Source organism: Pangasianodon hypophthalmus, chromosome 19, assembly GCF_027358585.1.
Source record: "Pangasianodon hypophthalmus isolate fPanHyp1 chromosome 19, fPanHyp1.pri, whole genome shotgun sequence".
In the NCBI taxonomy this organism is placed as follows: domain Eukaryota; kingdom Metazoa; phylum Chordata; class Actinopteri; order Siluriformes; family Pangasiidae; genus Pangasianodon; species Pangasianodon hypophthalmus.
In genome coordinates, this window is record NC_069728.1 from 11639180 (window position 1) to 11657555 (window position 18376).

An 18376-nucleotide genomic window follows, 5' to 3' on the forward strand; every position below is an offset into this window, starting at 1 on the left:
ATAGTTACTGTATAATGCTATTAGTATAGAGTATGTGTGTATTATATGTAATGTTTGCATGTAATGTATCTACCCCAGCTACTCACAGCTTAAGAGTGATAGGTCTATGGCATGAAGCATGAGTCGATTTCGATGGTTCAGCTTTAAAAATGCTTCTGGTATTTCCCTTCAGCTTTGTTTTCCCTGATCTGGTTCTCAGCCAAATCATAGCATTTCAGCAAATGATAGCGTCATGTAAAGCAACCATTCTGAATGACACTATTACACTATAGTAAAAGAGTCATGGTGTGAACAAGTGGTCTGAGATCTCATCAGTGCTAAAATGTCCAGAAAGAGTCCCCTTTTGAGTCCACTTGTACTGTGAACACCAAAAGCACTGAGGCCATTTGCAGCTAGTTCCCTATTGGGTCTATTTTAATAGGACTAAGTATGATTCAATTAAAAAAAATCAAAAAACGTGAACACCATTAAAATAAGCCTTCATGGTTTTTCAGCCTTTTTCACTATACTAACACAATGCACTAGTGTAGCAGTAAAGCAATAAAAATGGACAGATTTCTCCAGCCATCTTCTGCCACTTTTTCATCACCACTACCAGGTGCCTGACTCAGTGGAACAACAGAAGTCAAGAAAACAGCCACGAAAACATGCCAAAACATTTATTGAGTATGAATAAATTATAAACCTGGAATAAAAAGGTGAACTCTCAAATCTGTGAGCAGTCATTTTCTAAATGAAGCAGGTTGATTTCACTTTTGTGTGACATCACGTGTCTTGTCTGCCAAAGATTTAGATATTTATGACTCTCACACACGGCAGGGCAAGTCTTTGTTCCATAAATCTGATTTTTTTTTAGCTCAAGTGCCAGCATTAACAAATGAGAAGCGATCAAATCTGATTAGTTACATAAGAGAAATGTCCAATAATGTTTCATGCAGCTATAAAAACTATAGTCCCCCTTAATGTTGGCTTTAATTCATGTTCTTGGTTTAAATTTCTGATGTAAAGAAATACCCTGCGCCACACTGAATCCAATCTGACTGCTGAAAGTCATAAGTCATATGTACAGAAATCCCAATTTAAATTGCACTGAATTGGAAAAAGGTGACTGGAATTCACTTAGAAAATATCAGACTTAATGTGTTTATTGATAGTGTATAAAATGTATCTGCTCAACTGTTCTCTCATTTTGAATGAATTGACAAGTTTCTCTTTCTCTCTCTCTCCCACTCCTTATGTGTGTGTGGACATGACTGTGTGCATCACCTCGTCTGTCACTGCTTTGCTGAACACAGGTAAGTGTTTCTAAGTATTTCTAGCAACGTATTGTTTTCCTTCAGGCTCTCTTTAAAGCCTGCTGAAAAGGCTGCTTTAGCAGCATGCTTCCAAAGAATTGGCATCTTGTAAATGCATGCAAATGTTCCCGTGGTTCTTCTGTAGGTCATTCAGTTCTAGCACTCATGGGTTTCATGGTGAAATTTCAAAACACGCACTAGTAAATTTTGATTGGTTGTGTTGATGTCATTAGGTGTCAGTGTGCATTTGCTGATGTTAGCTCAGGCTTGTCTGATTATATGCCTAAAAGAAAAGGGAGGAAACTGTAGTCTGGTGGTAGAAAGGGCACAGCTAAAACCTGCTCGATGGTGAATGAAGCGCAGTGGACTCAAACCCGGGCGCCTCCTAATTCCTCTGTGAAATAGACCACACAGGGAGGAAGTGTGATATCTTCTGACACTGAGCTGATCTGTAACTACTACACATCGCTACTGATTCAAGGTTTGGCCTGTAGTGCTATTCGGGGTGGGATAAGATTTCTGGACACACACATAAACTAGTCACTTTTTTTAGGAAGAAAGCTACACTGAGTTCAACCAAGAACAGGGATCTGAAGCTACAGTGGGGACAGGCTCTCAAAAACAGGTCGAAGAAACTGAAGATTGGAAAAAACTGACCTGTTGGTCTGTTGAATTCCAATTTCTGCTGCGACATGCAGATGGGAGGATCAGAAGTTGGTGTTAACAGCATGAATCCATGGATCAAACCTGATTGTGTCAACTGGTGGTGGTGTAATGCCCACTGTTCGTGGGATAAACCCTGGATCAACTTCAACACTGACCGGGGTGACACGGTTATTGAAAATTTGTAAAATAACATTGAATTTTTTAAAATTTTGATACAAAAGTTGTCCTGTTGGAAATCGTTTCAGTTTCAATGCATATCATATCATGACTTCTGCTGCATATCATATTGTGAAATAGCCGCCAATACCCAGCCATTCAGTTCGAGAGATTCACACTGTGGTGCTGTGTAAGCCGTGAACACAGCTCGGCCGCGGGAGAGGAATGTTCTCGAAACTGGATATGGAATGAGAGCTGTGTGAATGACCTCAGGGTTTGGGCTAGATGTGGGAAAAACCGCACTCTTATAAAGGAAAGAGGACTGAGTGTGCACGTTTGCGTTCTGCATGTGCGACGGTTTTAGTGTTTACCCCTTAGTGGCTTTCTGAAGAGCAAATTTAGAAAAAAAAAAAGTAGGTCTTAATAAGTCTTGCTCTTCCATCTCATCTGATTCACTTCTCTTTTGTTCTCAGATTCCTGCTGTACATGCTGTAATGTATCTGCTTAAGTGGTTAGTCTGAGCCAAAGCCTGTGTGTGTGTGTGTGTGTTTCTTTATGTGAAACAGAAGCTGTGTCAAACACAGCAGCCCTTCAGGCTGGACTTTCCCTCTTTCGTCTTCTGTCGGTTGTTACCTCTAATATTTTACAGCTCATGCTGCCCTGTGGCGAGTGAAACAGATCCATCTCTCAGTATTTCTATCTCTCTTTCTTCTTTTCCATTCTTCTGTCTGTTCACTTCGTATGTTTCTTCTCTCCAATGAATCAAAGGTTTCTGTCCACACCAGGTCCATTAAATACACAGCACTTCTGTCTGAATGTGACCCTTCCTTTTTTTATGGAGTGAAGTGTCCATAGATGAATCACTTACTTGGACTTTCTATGTGTCTTTAAAGTCATGGCGTCTAGTTGCAGAACCAGAAAACAACTATGCTGCTTGTCTACTGTTCTACTGTCTTATCTCATATTTTTAAGTCAACTGTGGACATTGGTTTAGCTGATAAAACCCCAGCACGCTGTTGCTTTATTGCCATCATGGCATATGGAGAGAAGAAAACATAGAGGAGCAGTTAAACAAAACTCACAAGAATGCAGACGATAAGTGTCGTGTTGTGTTGTGATGATGTAAAATGAACGCAAAGGCACCGGGGTTCGATAGTGTCAAGTGAGTCTGAAACCAGACCAACGCTGTGGGTGGGTGCCAGGAACAATCGCACTCGGATTCAGACCGCAGCAAACGCACCCAGTGTGAAAACCACCTTTATAGAACAGGGGTCTCAACGATCAGTGTAGAGCCAGGAAGGGTTCCAACCGGGGAGGGTGAAGGCTAGCACATGCTTCCTCTGAGACACATGAAGCCTGCCAACCACATCTTTCTGTACTGCTGCTCATGCTCCATCACAAGGCAGAGTAACACACTCTCAGATAAGAACTATCTACCCCCTTCTGCTTATATGAGCTCACAGACGCCCACGATTGGCTAGTGTCGCTGTGATTGACAGGGGAGAGAGAGTATGCCACCCTTCCCACCCAGAGAGCACAGCCAAGTTTGCTCTCTTGACTTTCTGACCGTGGGTGGCTGTGACATCTTTGAGGTTTATACTTGTAGTTCCAAGTGTAGTTTATGTACCAAGATGTGTAGCAGGGATTCAGCCTTTAGGAGAACATGCAGTTCTTGTAGTGAATTTCCCTCTTTACTCTCTGCTCTCATATCTAGTAGTCTCACACACACACACACACACACACAGACAAGAAATCATATTAGAAAATCATCAGTCACCTAATGGCTCCATCCCTTAGGGCCAAACGTGTCGTAGCACGATGCAGACATAAACACATTAGTGTACTGTTATTGGAAAAGCACAAACACACGTCCTCAGGTCGTAAATCTCGTGTGTGTAGCACAGGTTAAAGATAGTGGCTGTAATGTGGCCTTTTGCTGATTAAAGCTCATGGTGGGAGCACGGTTTAGATTTCCCTCTCTCTGCGAACAAAGAGACCATTTTCAAGAGAGCGAGAGATGAAAACAGAGAGGGAGGAAATGGAAAACTAGAGCTGCTACTCAAATTTGATGGAAAAGAGCAAACAAAGAGCAGGCAGAACAGCTATTTCGTTTGAGCAACTAAAGAAAACTTATGTACATATTTTTTTGCATGTGGACATGTAATGTGATGTCTTGTAGTCTCTGTGTGTGTGTGTGTGTGTGTGTGTGTGTGTGTCTGTCTCTTGCTCCCTCCTCATTGACTCACTTTATGATGCACACTGTAGAAACTCCACCACTCTGCTGTTAAACTCCACCGCCTTCTGAAGTTGATTGTTTTATAGATCATAAATCATTGTTCTGCTGAGGTCTGACATTTTCTTTCCATGCCCTGAAGTTGCAGAAGACAAGAAAAAATGAGTTTTTACCCTCACCTGGTGTCTGGCTGCTTTTCTGCTTCCTTCCTATTTATTATCCAGTGTTGTAGCGTGTCATGTAAGAACAGGACAAAATGTGTTGTGTTGTATAATTCTAACATCGTTTAATCAGCACTCACTAGATCTGTAATTAAACCATCATCATTCATAACAAAGTGTTTTCTGTTGCACGCTTTAGACGTTACATCCTGCTGATTTTCATATCCTGCACGAACAGGCTGGACCTGTCAGTGGACTGGGAGGAATCTACGGGAAATGTTACTGAACCTTGGGTTTTGTGTGTGAAAGAGACCCAAGCAGAGGCTTCTGAGTACTGATTTCCTAAACACAGCCTTAAATGGACAGATGCTTGTCCAGTTCACACACCCTTTAGTTAGCTTTTTCAGCTCCTGTGTGTTTGAGTGTGATGTTTAAAGGGCTGTAGCTGTTCAAGCCTGAGTGCTGAGTTTTAAGACTGAGTGTGTGACAGATATCAGCTGCTCCTCAGTGCTGAGATGCTGGAGGACACAGCTGGCTACATGTCCACACATGCATCTGGGATCATGCAGCTGTGCATTTTTTGGTCGTTTTGCATTTAGTAGTTTTGGGTGTGTTGTGTGTTGGTTGTACACCATCTAACAGACAGCTCTCAGCTGCAGTAGGCAGAGGGCCGGCCGCGTGCCCGCCGTTCTATTGTCACGGTAACAGACGGTCGCCATGCGTCTGGCTGATCAGCATAACACGGGCCAGACACAACGGCCTAACCTCCCCCTCTTTTCTCGCTTTCGCTCTTGCCCTTTCTCTCTATTGTTTTCTGTCTTTCTTTCACCTCCTCCTAAATCAGGCAGTAATGGCTCTGTGGAGAGTGGAAGCGTATGGGACCCTGCCAAAGAGATGGAGAGGGTGCCTGAGCCCTGGCCTCGCCTCGTGCCCCGTATGCAGTGCTTATTTAGAGAAGGGAGACCAGGCGGTGAATTAGGAAAGACTCAGACCACCATGACACACAGCAGTAGCTATTACTCGTGTTTTTCTTTCCCTCTTTTATTAGGCTTGTAAGCTGATAAGAGCTCTCAATCACTCTCTATCAGTCACTCTCTCTATTTCTCTCCATCTGTGTTGTCGTAATGTTGTCTCCCCTGGGTGACCATGACACATAGCTAGAGGCCCTGTGATATTTTTAAAAAATCAAATAAAATCATCATCAGCTGCTGTTGTTATAGTTGTAATAGTTATTAGAGATGCACTGAAATTTTGGCCACTGAAAAAAAAAGTCAGCCATGTTGAACCATTTCATGGTTTCAACAAAAGACATTAGACAAGGAATTTGTAATCACTATTGATGCCAACTATCAAGTGGGGGTACAATACCCAAGGGCATCTCCACTATGGGCTTGATACACTGCACACATGCTGCTCAATATGCAGAATACAGCAAAACAACAAAATAGAAAAACAGAATAGAGCATATCGAGCCTCGGTACACAGTGCCATAGAAGGCAATAGTTTTCAGTTACATGTCTACCAGAAATGTATAAAAAAAAAAAAAACTTTTTTGTTTTTTTAACACAGAAATTTTCATTTTGTTGCATCAGTAGTTATTTAGTTAATATAGATAGTTTTTACAGATAGCCCTTGACCTCAGGGCTGGGCGATAAGACAATATAATATTGATATTGTGATAAATTATGTGATTATGTGATAATTAAAAATCTTGAATATCATGGTCTTTTTAATGTTTTTACATTTTTTTAATCATTACAAACTGACAGGAAGCAGCTCATGTGATGTTGAAACTTTGTATTTAAAATTATTTTTTTTGTCTTTTTTTGTCAATTTTTATTAATTTTTTTTTATAAACAAAACATTTTTTAAATATAAAAACTAAAAATAAACATAAATTTGATTATTAATAATGAACACATATTATTAACAGTTTTATTATATTAGCAGTTATTTAAATGCAACAGTACTGTATTGCTGGCACTTTGTGAACAAACCTGAACAAACCATCTTGATACATATTGTGTATCTTAAAAAAGGTATGATAATTTTGTGCCACTCCTAATCTAACTGCAACCCCGCAAAATGTTTCAGATTCCCTGGTATATTTTATATAATGATATAAAATAAATAACATGATGTTAAATATTTATGTTTAGGAAACGTATATTATAATGTGTATATATATTATGTATATTATGGTTAGGAAATGTTTAGGAAATGTATATTAATTATCTAACTTTAGACAAAAGTTGAACTTTTAGTCGAAGTTGAACATTTTTGATCTAAATTACTAAAGCTAGATATTCAACGTCTTCAGATGTTTAAGCTGTGTAGCTGTAGCGTAGTAAGATTAATGAGATTAAAACTGTGCTTAGCTGCTGGTAAAGCTGGGTTTGTCTGTGTGTGGTCAGCCGTCGTGAACTCTCCACAGAGCCGTTAGGATTTTGGGCAGAATGCCAGAGACGTTGGCGACAGATCAGTAGAACGTGTGGGAATCTCTGCCAGTCTCTTTCACCACCTCCTCTTTTTCTGAAAGGCTCCCCGGGGATGCCAGGTCTGTTAATATGCTAATCTAAAAGCAATTCCTCTGCTTGGATACGGCATGCTTTCTTTGGCTGTTGGACCTCTGTACAAATATTACGACAAGTAAAAGGCAAATAAAAGTTAAGGGAAAAGTCGAAAGTGGCAGCTTTGTATTGGAAAATTTACCTAAAATGACAAACATTAAGATAATTGACTATTAAGTTAAGCTTTGATGACATCAATTTCATAGTCATAGCAAGTAGTTAACCTTACCATGGAAATAATAAAGGACAAATTACTTTTAAATTGCCCACTTGTGTCTATATTTAACTGCTCTGATAGGATGTTTAAGCAGAGTTTATAATTTGTCTTTCAAATGAACTATGAGATATGAGGCACTCTCACACAGATCAGCATGTTTCATTCATGCTAATGAGAGATTTTTTTTTACATAATATCATCAGAGAGATGACATTCTCATGTCATTCTTATTTTGAGATGTGAGATTTATACAGTATGTGAAAGGCATGTCACATCCAAACATTCATTCATCCATCTATAGTACACACTTTATCTGGTCAGGGTTGTGGTGGATCTGGAGCCTATCCTGGAAACACTGGGTGTGAGGCAGGGACACCAGTCATCATCAACACACACAGGGTTGATTTAGCATAGCCAGTCCACCACCTACTGGCATGTTTTTAGTAGTTGGGAGGAAACCAGAGAACATACAGAGAAACACAGACCGTAACTCGAGCTCAGGATCAAAACAGGAACCGTTAGAGTGAGGTAACAATGTAACCCACTGTGCCACCGTGCTGCAGGTTTCCATATATCTATACCAAAAAAACCAAACCTTACTTTTAGTATTTGTTCAAGCCTCTTTCACTGTTATATTTGTATTTCTTTAATTTGTTCATTTTCTTTCCGCTGTTGCTGGTAGGGGTTGCAGTGGCAAGAAGGTCTGAGAAGGTCAGTAGGTCAGTCCAGACTTCTCTATCACCAGCCACAGATTCCAGATCTCAAGCCATCTGTGAGATATATATATATATATATATATATATATATATATATATATATATATATATATATATATATATATGTACACATATATGTACACACATATATATATATATATATATATATATATATATATATATATATATATATATATATATATATATATATAAAATCTCTCCAGTGGGTTTTTGTCCATTGGGACGTGCCTGATATGCCTCTAAGCATCCTTACAAAGAACCCAAACCACCTCAGAGGAGCAGCAGAGTTCCCGATTGGCCCAAAAGAAAAGCGTGTGTTCTGGAGATTGCGAGGTCAACTCCTGCCGATGCCACAGCTATCTGTGGCCGAGAGTCCACAAGAGCAAAACTGGTAGTGCTCTCTGTATGAGAGGGGTTGCGTACTCTCTCTACCCTATCAGTCACAGTGACTACTCACAGCTCGTGACTATAGGGACATAGATTGACGAAGAGCTTTGTCCAAAATCTAAGCTCCTTCTTTAGCACCACAGACCTGCACAGCAACTTTAACACTACTGCCTCTCATCCATGTCAAATTTATGCTCTTTTTTCCCCCCATCACTTGTGAATAAGATCCTAAGCTACTTAAACTTCTCCAACAGAGGCAAAATGTCTCCCCTCACCTGTTTTCTATCTCACTAAAGTTTGTGCAGGGCTTGCCCTTTAGACAAATCTTGTCTTTTTTTTAAATGGGACAAGTAATTTATTTAGACTTCACATACATTGGACATGCAGCGTAAAGCTTTGCCGTGAAAGACGAGTCAGTTTTTTTTTTTTTTTGCTGTCAACTCCTCCATATGCACTGCTGCAGTATGACACAACATCGTCCCACGGTGTATACTGCTGAACTTCCCTGTGAGTGAGTGTACAGTATGAGTAAGTGTGTGTCATTAGTTCTGGCTGGCTGTATTGAACACCTCTGTTTGTGTTTGCGCAACAGAGCTGTGAGAAATGCTGTCCTGTTGTCATTCCATAACAATGAGCTCACTCTGATGAGCCGGCATTCTGGCTGGAAGGAAACAGCCCAGGGCACTTCCTGTATGTGCGCACACACACACACACACACACACACACACACACACACGCACACACACGCACACACACACTACTGTATACAGTACTGTGCAAAAGTCTTAGACACATGCAAAGAAATGCTCTAGAGCAAAGATGCCGGCAAAGTAATGAAATTAAATGTTTATACATTAAAAAAACTATAAAGAGCAGTAAACGGTAATAAATGGAGCAAAGTCAGTATTTGGTGTGATGACCCTTTGCTTTAAAAAAAAATTAGTAGTCTAATCTAGTAGTCTAATGAGCATCTTGCAGAACCAGACACAGTTCTTCTGGAGACTTTGACTGTCGCACTTACTTCTTATTATTGCAGCGAAACCCAGCAGCCTTCATTATGCTTTTTGTCTGAAAAGTGTCTCTTACATAATATGCTGCTTTCTTTACAGACATACAAACATTTTTCTGTAACATTTAATTTTGTGCTAATGTTTGAAAATCAAAAATGTTTTTGTACTGACCTGATAATGTAGAAGTCATAAAATAAAAATCTACCACAAAGTTTATACTAAAAAAAAAAAAAAAAAAACAAAAAGGTGCCTAAGACTTTTTACAGTACTGAGTACATATACCGTATATAAACATTTGACGCTTTTCCCTTTCGATATTCCTTACAGACTCTTCATACACTTTCAGCATATTCATTTGTTCTAGGAGACATTTAGCACTGAGGGTTCCAGGAGAGAGGCTGTGGTGCCATTGTGTCCCTATAGCGCTCATACAATCAAAAAGAAGTTTCTAAATCCACAAGGAAACCTATTAACATTATGGTATACCAGTAAAGACAATTATATCCCTATGAAACATTACCAAGTGTGACTTGAGTGTGCTGCAAGATTTTTTTAAAGCAACATATTTCGCTTTAAAACTAATTTCTCAGGCAGAAAGTAGAGAAACTTGATAACGCAGCGTCGAACAGCTGCATATCTTATCACCTCATGTTAGCTGATACCATGATCTATTGAAAACTGTGATATCGCGTTCTACAGTTATTACCCTGTAAGTAGTGCATAGCATTCCATCCTGTATAAATCTATAAATCAGAAGCCCTGGTGCCTGGGACAAGCAATTTAGCTGCAACTATTGTTGTAGTACACACCAGTCATGGCGCTATCTGGAAGAACTATTTTTGGTAGAACTATTGTAAAACTGTTTTTACAAGGCTGATTAATTAGCGTTCAGAGATGACAGAATTTACTGAATTGAATGTGCAGGGATGTGAGAACATGACAAAAACTGAGCAAATTTAAGTGCAATGCAAAGCTGCTGTACACCTCTCCTGCTACTACAGGCTACTACAGGCAGTCACCTTGTGGTTAAACATATTGAGAGAAAGTAAATACTAGTCAGACGTGAATATCTTTTACGTGTGATGCAAGGAAAGATCGCCAAATCTTATAGCTGAAATGATGGCCAACGGCTTGCTGGAACAAGATGTGCTGTTAGAATACTCATTTGTTTCTCTTTGTCTGTAATCTAATGCACTTAACTAGCTTACAGTATTGACATACTTTATTACATTACATTACAGTATCTACCACTTTTTAAACTGGTCAGCTGGATGTCCAGGAAACCAAAACATGGGGACCAAACTGGAGCTTTAACTTGCGCAGCAAGCTAGCTAGTGAAGTGTCCCCTATAGATGGGTATTATTTGTGCTGATATTTATTCTTTAAGCTCTATAATAGAATAAAACATCTGATTTTATTGTAAAGCACTATACACTTCCCAGCCACTTTAATAGGAACACCTATTACTATAGGAACACATTATTGATGAGAGAGGTCAGACTGGTTCAAGCTGACAGGAATAGACACTTACTCGAGGAATATATCACCTCACCTCTAAAATACGGTGCTGCAGTAAAGTTTGGCATTTTTCTTATATCTTCACTGTTCACATTTTGTGACCAGACTGTTTATTTCATGATGGATAGGTGGCTTCATGTCACTCTTTAGCTTATAAACTGTCATCAGCTGTCTAAGTCTCTGCTCTTGTTTGTCTCAGTGATTACTTTTTCCACACATTTCACTGTCAGACAATTTGTCTATTCATCTATGTATGAATGTACTTTCATAAATCTAGCTCACTGGGAAACTTGTCCAGCAGCATGCCATATAAAACCTCTCTCAGTTCTTAGGGTTTCAAACTTAGGCTAATAACACACAAACACACACTGTGGCCAACTGCCAGGGTAACTAATCATGTGGTTTTGGGTGGAACATGAGACAGCTTCTAATCAGTAATGACTTACAACACACTGATCTCCGATTCTGTACAGGTACCATTCCTTGGAAAGAACCGCGCGCGCGCGTGTATGTATGTGTGTGTGTGTGTGTGTGTGTGTGTGTGTGTGTGTGTGTGTGTATGTGTGTATGTGTGTATGTGTGTATGTGTGTGTGTGTGTGTGTGTGTGTGTGTGCTGGTTGCATTCAGACTCCAGTCAGTCCATCATCACTAACCTCTAACCTCTCAGCAGCAATGAAAGATCACCCAGATTACACAGAGCTTATTGCAGATTCCAGAAGGCCTACATGAACAGAGAGAGAGACAAAAAGATGGAGAAAAGTGAAGCAGACTATAAGCGTATGAGTGATTCACGCTCTGTAGAGGTGTTCAGTGCAGTTATGTAGAATATAGTCATATGAAACTGTGACATAGGCTGATGTGTAAAAAATAGTTGCTGACTACTTTCCCTCACCAGCTGCCTTTTTGTACTTGGGTCTTACTCCCCTTTCCCCTGCTCGATAGAATAATCTGTTTCATTATAGCCAAGAATAACATTTCTGAGCACCAGTGAGCATTCACCATCCTGGCAATACTTGTATTACATCACAGCACTGTTTTTCTCAAATCTGATTGTTCAGAGGATTTTTTTTTATTAACTACTCTGACAGACTGTAATTCAAATCAGGTTTATATTAATGCACTCATTTCAATATGTTAGGGTTTCTGCAGAAACAGCTTTTATAACAGATGCTCCATAAAAATGGGCTAAAAATTGAAATGGATGATATATATAGGCTACATATGGTCTTTTTTTTTATTATTATCAACTGACAAGTTTCAGTGACCATGTGCCCATTGTAGCCTCAGATTCCTGTCCATGGCTGATGGTCTAACTCCTCAAGGTTTGACACGATGTGAGTTCAGAGATGCCTTTTTGCTCACCACGGTTGCTTTGCACCAGTCTAGCCATTCTGCTCTGGCCTTTCTCATCAGCAAGGTGTTTCCACCCACAGAGCTGCCGTTAACTGGATGTTTTTTGTTTTTTCTGTGTAAACTCAGGAGATTGTTGTGCGTGAAAATCCCAGGAGATCAGCAGCTTCTGAAATACACGAACAGCCTTCCATGGTCAAATTAACTGAGATCACATTTTTTCCCTTGTTCTGATGTTTGATATGAAAATTTCCTGAAGCTCTTGACCTGTATCTGCATGATTTTATGCATTGTGTTACTGCCACTTGATTGGCTAATTGGAAAATTGCATGAATGTGCAGATGTACAGGTGTTCCTAATAAAGTGGATGGAAACTGAATTTGTTGGCGCAGTGTAAGGGATGATGGGATTTAGTTATTTCTTATCTTTTTTGTTTATAAATGGAAAAAACTACAACTACTACTTAATTTTATATCAGCTGCATGTTGATTTTGCAGAAGAGTCAAGATCTCTTACTATAACCATGAGTCTAGCAAAAATTCTATATAAAAGCATATCACAGTTGGGCAGGAATATATGAACTCAAACAAAAAGCTCTGCCACTTCTCATGCTCACATCCTTTCTCAACCTTGTGGAAACTGAACTGCTTGAAGAACTTTGTCCATCCGCCCGTGTCAGTGTTCCGTACTGCCACATTTCCAGGAAATGTGTAGAGAGAATAAAGACACCAGTTCACAGGAAGGGGAAAGAGTGTCAACAGGATGTCCCGAGGAACAGATGGAACCTAGACAACACTGCCCCCGCCAACCCCCCACTTCCAATTTTACCCCAACACTGAGACACTCAGACACACATCCACACTACAGGACATGACTACATGCGCATGCTACCTGTCAGTCATGAACCTGGTATTTGAGATAATCCTCTTCCTCTATATCATAATTGTTTTATATATTTGTACTGTGTTAATAATAGTAAACGCTTTTGAAAGCTCTTTTGTTAGTGTGTATATCTTTCGAGTATGGGTGTGTTCGTGTGTGAGTCATACACAGGCTTTAGGGAGTATACCCGACTGAGAAGGGCTTAACATGCTTCAGGGCTGATTGTACTTCAAGCAGTCTGACTGGTTTTTAAATTTTTCCTTCTGCTCACTTAAACGTCAGACCCCAGCAGTGTGACGTGGCTTAGACTCCACCCACTCTACACCATTTATCTCATCTATACATGCATGGTCAGGGATTAGGGGTGAAGGGTCAACACCTGTCTCTCCTTTAATTTCAGATGATTGTTAGCCTTCTGAAAAACGAGACACAACTGGGATTCCTTTGAAGACACAGATAAAACCGTGGCTAATCTTTTTGGCACGGCTAAATCCTGAAGGCAGGACGTGTAGAGACTTGGGTGTTACACAGTTAGTTAAGTGATGTGTTCGTAATGAAGCCTGAAGTCTACATATCCCAAGGAGGATTTGATTTGTTGATAGTAGTCTGGGTCCTGCAGGACACGAGTCTAAATACACACCCACTGAAGTCTGTAAATACTGTAGCGATTTCATGCTCTGTGAGTTTTGTGTATTTTCCTTGCTTCTTCCTGCCAGCTCTTTTCTGTGCTTGGGTTAGATATGGTAATGAGCCGTGTCTTGCCATTATCCTGCCATGGTGTCTCCTCCCTGTTTGTACACTGCAAGCTCAAGGTGACGTCTGATACTCTGTCACCCTCTAGTGGTCCATCTAAGAAGCACTGACACTAAAGGACTGTATTTTATGTTCATCCTTTAAACAGGTAGCACTGGTGCTAGAAAAAATGCAGCTATTGCAGGACAGATAAAAACACTGTATTATTGAAATAAAAAGTCCACAGTGTTAATCCATGTGAGGGGTAGAATACAGTTTGTAATTTTAACAGTTGACTGTGGAAGCATTTTCATGGCCTTATTCCAAATTAGAAAGCCTTTATTGTGACATATACAAGTACATTATAGGTAACTTCATGTCATCACTCATCCCAGCTTGGGTCAGAGCCAGTGACACAATCATGGTCAGCCATGATACAGATCCCTTGGAGCAGAGAGGTTAACAATTCTTACTCAACGGTGGCAGCTTGACTGTGCTGGGATTTACCTCACAACCTTCTGATCAGTAGGCCAGAACTGTCACCATGGAACCTGAACCATTGAGCCACCACTGCCTCATTAAAAGTTGAAATAATGTATGTGTAGTTGCATTTCCCACACCAGTGTGGATAATTTAATACATTTAACATTGCTGTATACAACAGGATACAAAGTCTTTTTGACAATTCATACAATCCCATGTCACCTTATTAGGAACACCTGTACACCTGCTCATTCATGCAGTTACCCAATCAGCCAATGATGTGGAAACAGCACGAAGCAAATCGTACATATACAGGTCAAGAGCTTCAGGTAATGAAACTAGATCGTTAAAGATTAGAAGTCTAGGTGACAGCTTGTTGAATCTTATTGAGCGTCTAATTTTAGTGAGTCTGTGCTGACTGTAGACTCAGATTCCTGTTCTTGGCAGACAAGAGTGGAACCCAGTGTGGTCTTCTGGTGTTATAGCCCTTCCTCCTCAAGGTTTGGTGTCTTGTCCATTCTGAGATGCTTTTCTGCTCACCATGGTTGTAAAGAGTGGCAATTTGAGTAAACTCAAATCTGACTTCCTATCAGATCAAACAAGCCTGGCCATCCTCTTAGCTCTCATCAAGAAGCCGTTTCCTCCCACAGAACTCACTGGATGCTTGTATTTGTTTGTTTTTATGTATTACCATTCTGTGCTTCAGAAATACTCAAACCAGTTTGACTTGCACCAACAGACGTGCCATAGTCACTCAGATCACATTTGTCCCCTTTCTGTTGTTTGATATGAACTTTATATGCATAATTATATGCATAATATATCTGTATATGCATAATTGTATGCATTACACTGGGTCACTGGAGGACTAGTGGTTAGGCCATGGCACTCTCACTGTCGCAGCCTGGGTTCGATTCCCGGCCAGGCAACAAACCCCAGCTCAAGACAGTGCACTTCCAGTGCCGGTCCCCAGCCTGGATAAAATTGGGGAGGGTTGTGTCAGGAAGGGCATCTGGTGTAAAAACTGTGCCAAATCAAATATTCGGACCAATAATCCGCTGTGGCGACACCTAATGGGAGCAACCGAAAGAGGAACAATTGTATGCAATACTGATTGGCTAATTGGATAATTGCATGAGTGAACATCTGTACAGGTGTTCCTAATAAACTGGCCAGTGAGTGCATATTAATTAAATATTGTGCAATATGTGATGGCATCAGAGTAATGTACTACATATAAAATATTAAAAGCTTGGTATGACTATAACTATCTAGCACTAGTAAATATGTTTGGTTGGAGATATGTTCGCGACACACACACAGCACTTTAGCTCAATGTTGTCACACTCTACATCGTTAATTATACCAGGTTCATAGTTAATGATGGTCTCTACTGCTGTCATGTCATTTATAAAAATGAATGAATGTTGTCCTCCTGAAGTTTGGTAGAGTTTTGAGGTGATGAAGGGTGTGGGGACTTGTGTGTTCTTCACCTGTTCTGTTTTTCACCGACCCTCACTCTCACTTTCATCTGCTTGGTATTTTTACAACCTTTCATCATTCACTCATCAGCTCTGATCCCCAAACAGCTTCTTAAATAGTAATTATTTATGACTGAGGCTTTGAGGTTGAAAAAGATTGAGGTGGATTGAACAGGCTTTAAGTAGCTGCATGTTTTCTCAGTGTGGAGGAAGGATTTCTTTCTATATATTTTCACTATATTTGAAGCAGTGGTTGTTGTGGTTTTGTTTTAGTGATCAGAAAGTTGGGAACATAAATCTGAGGTTGGAACCTTGAGCAGAACCCTTAAGGCTGCTGCATGCAAAACTGGTCAGTGTTCTAAAAACACCCACTGACTCTAAGAAATGCGTCAGAATAAAGTGACTCATCAACTTGTAAAACAAAGGCTGTCGTTGGATTTTTATTTTTTTCAATAAACCACATGCACACAGATGGCCTCAAAGCTAGACTAATTGTGGGAAGTACATAAACCCAGCTCAGTGAAGTGGCATGTTGGAGTGTCTGGGTAAGGTTTATTAAAGCTGGGAATCATGGTTTGGAGGAGAAATGGGAATTCTGTAAGTAATCCGTGAACTAAGGTTTACATGTTCTATTTACTACATATATGTAATGTGCATAGTGCACGCAGTGCATTCAGTACATATTTTGTTCAGTACACTGCTCTGAGTATCACTTTATAATCATAATGTAGGCTGTTATTGAAGCATATTTGCATTTTTGACTGTATAGATATCTGAATGCTCAACTCATTTTAGAGAACCACCAAACAAAACAAAATACATCATAATGCTTGAAGACATTTTTAGTATTAAGTATTTCACACTGAAAGTGGAAGAAAAATAAAATTATTTAATCATAAAGTCATTTTTAAATGAGTTTTTTTAAGTGCCTCAGAAAAAGTGCTTTATAATTTGACACAATTTATTGTGATATCAAGATCATATCGCTCAGCTCTACCATCTGCCAGTTGTCTAAACATAATGGCTTCTGTCCATCATGTAACCATTTCTGTGTGACCTTGGGAAATCTCTTAAGCCTGATCGATAAGATATTGTCTTCCTCATGAGGCTACGTTCTTCCTGCCGTTGGAAGTCAATGTTGTTGTTTATTGTTGTAAACCACAGTTGTCTGATTGAGTGTATTTTTCCAGAAATAACCGAAAAAAGGATAAAAAGTCAATTTCAATACACATCAGACTATGTGAAAGTAAGTAATCCAAAAGCAGTAAGCTTGTTGAATCTTAGTGGATGTTGAGGGGTTCTCTTATGGAGTCTGCTGTACTAATCAATAATGAAGTATTGATTATATATCTGAGTAACACTAGCAATCGCTTAATGTAACTCTGTCTGCCTGCTATATGTTTTATTTAATGCCAGCCCAACCCTGTCAATATGGCAGATAGAAATGAGAAGAAGCCTGTTAATGGTATGTGTTTGTGTATGTGTGTGTGAGAGAGAGAGAGAGTGCACTTGCAATTTGTGCATGTATATTTATCACATATGTGTGGTATGCATATGGTATGTGTTTAAATGACAGTCATGTGATGTTCCTCTTTCGTGCTACCCAGGCCTTCTCTTCTTTCTTAACATCTTCCCGCCATCTCTAACTCTCCTTCTCTGTCCCTCCCTGAGGCCTTGGCCTGGGCAGGTGGAACCTAAAGCTGGAATGCTGGGGAATGCACTCAGTATCGCTCATCATGCACATGCATGACCTACAGATCACGTCCCACCACTCACATGGCAAGCTGATATAGAAGAAGCGTGAGATAAGTCAGGACAGAGACAGGAATAGAGAGCAAGACATACAGATCCTGAGCGAAACCTCTGTGGACTGGGGAGTATTTACACACTCCAATAGAGGTGAAGGCTAGCCTCTGTGTTGCTAAGGAGGGGCAGGTCAGAGGTCAAGCTGAGTGTTTTACTTGGGGTTTTGCAGCTCCTGGCTGGTGGGTACACAAAGCAGTGATGCACGCACTGATGATTTCCAGTAACCTCAGAACTGCTTCTCTGACAGGTTCAGCACACAGTTATCTGATTTTCCCTGGTGAGTAATTTCATTCCTTCATTCGCAGTGGAAAACACAGAGGCCACTTGGACTGACCGGCACACAGTCACCATCTCCTTCAGTTGGAATGAGGCACAGAGGCCACGCCTCCTTCACTGGCATTGTAAGCATTCAGCTTACCTCGGAAGTGGGAATTGGGAAGTCAGAACTTCACATCATTTTCGACCTTTGTGTATTTGAGCTGCAAAGTGAAAAAAATTACATCATTTTCGACCTTTGTGTATTTGAGCTGCAAAGTGAAAAAAAAACATGGGCATCTCCCTGTTCGTCTTTTGTTAGCAACAAGCTAGCCAGCTAACTGTTATGAGTGATGTATATTTGTATACTTCCTCAGAACAAACCTGTATAGCCAGTGTTCCAGATTTAACAAGTGAATGTGTCAGTATATTGATT

At 40.1% G+C, this 18376-nt stretch overlaps 1 protein-coding gene across 3 annotated transcripts in view; it reads left to right on the plus strand.

Annotated features, from left to right (window-relative positions):
- nhsl1b (NHS-like 1b) overlaps positions 1-18376 on the plus strand; it is a 100979-nt gene that overhangs the window by 27624 nt on the left and 54979 nt on the right. Inside the window, exon 1 of one of the 3 annotated variants that reach the window (XM_053242175.1) lies at positions 993-1295. The exons of the other annotated variants lie outside the window; for them this stretch is intronic. Within the exon in view, the coding sequence (XP_053098150.1) occupies positions 1139-1295 (157 nt within the window). The 5' untranslated portion in view covers positions 993-1138. Of the gene's footprint in view, positions 1-992; positions 1296-18376 lie in introns of those variants that run through there. 3 annotated transcript variants of the gene reach the window in all.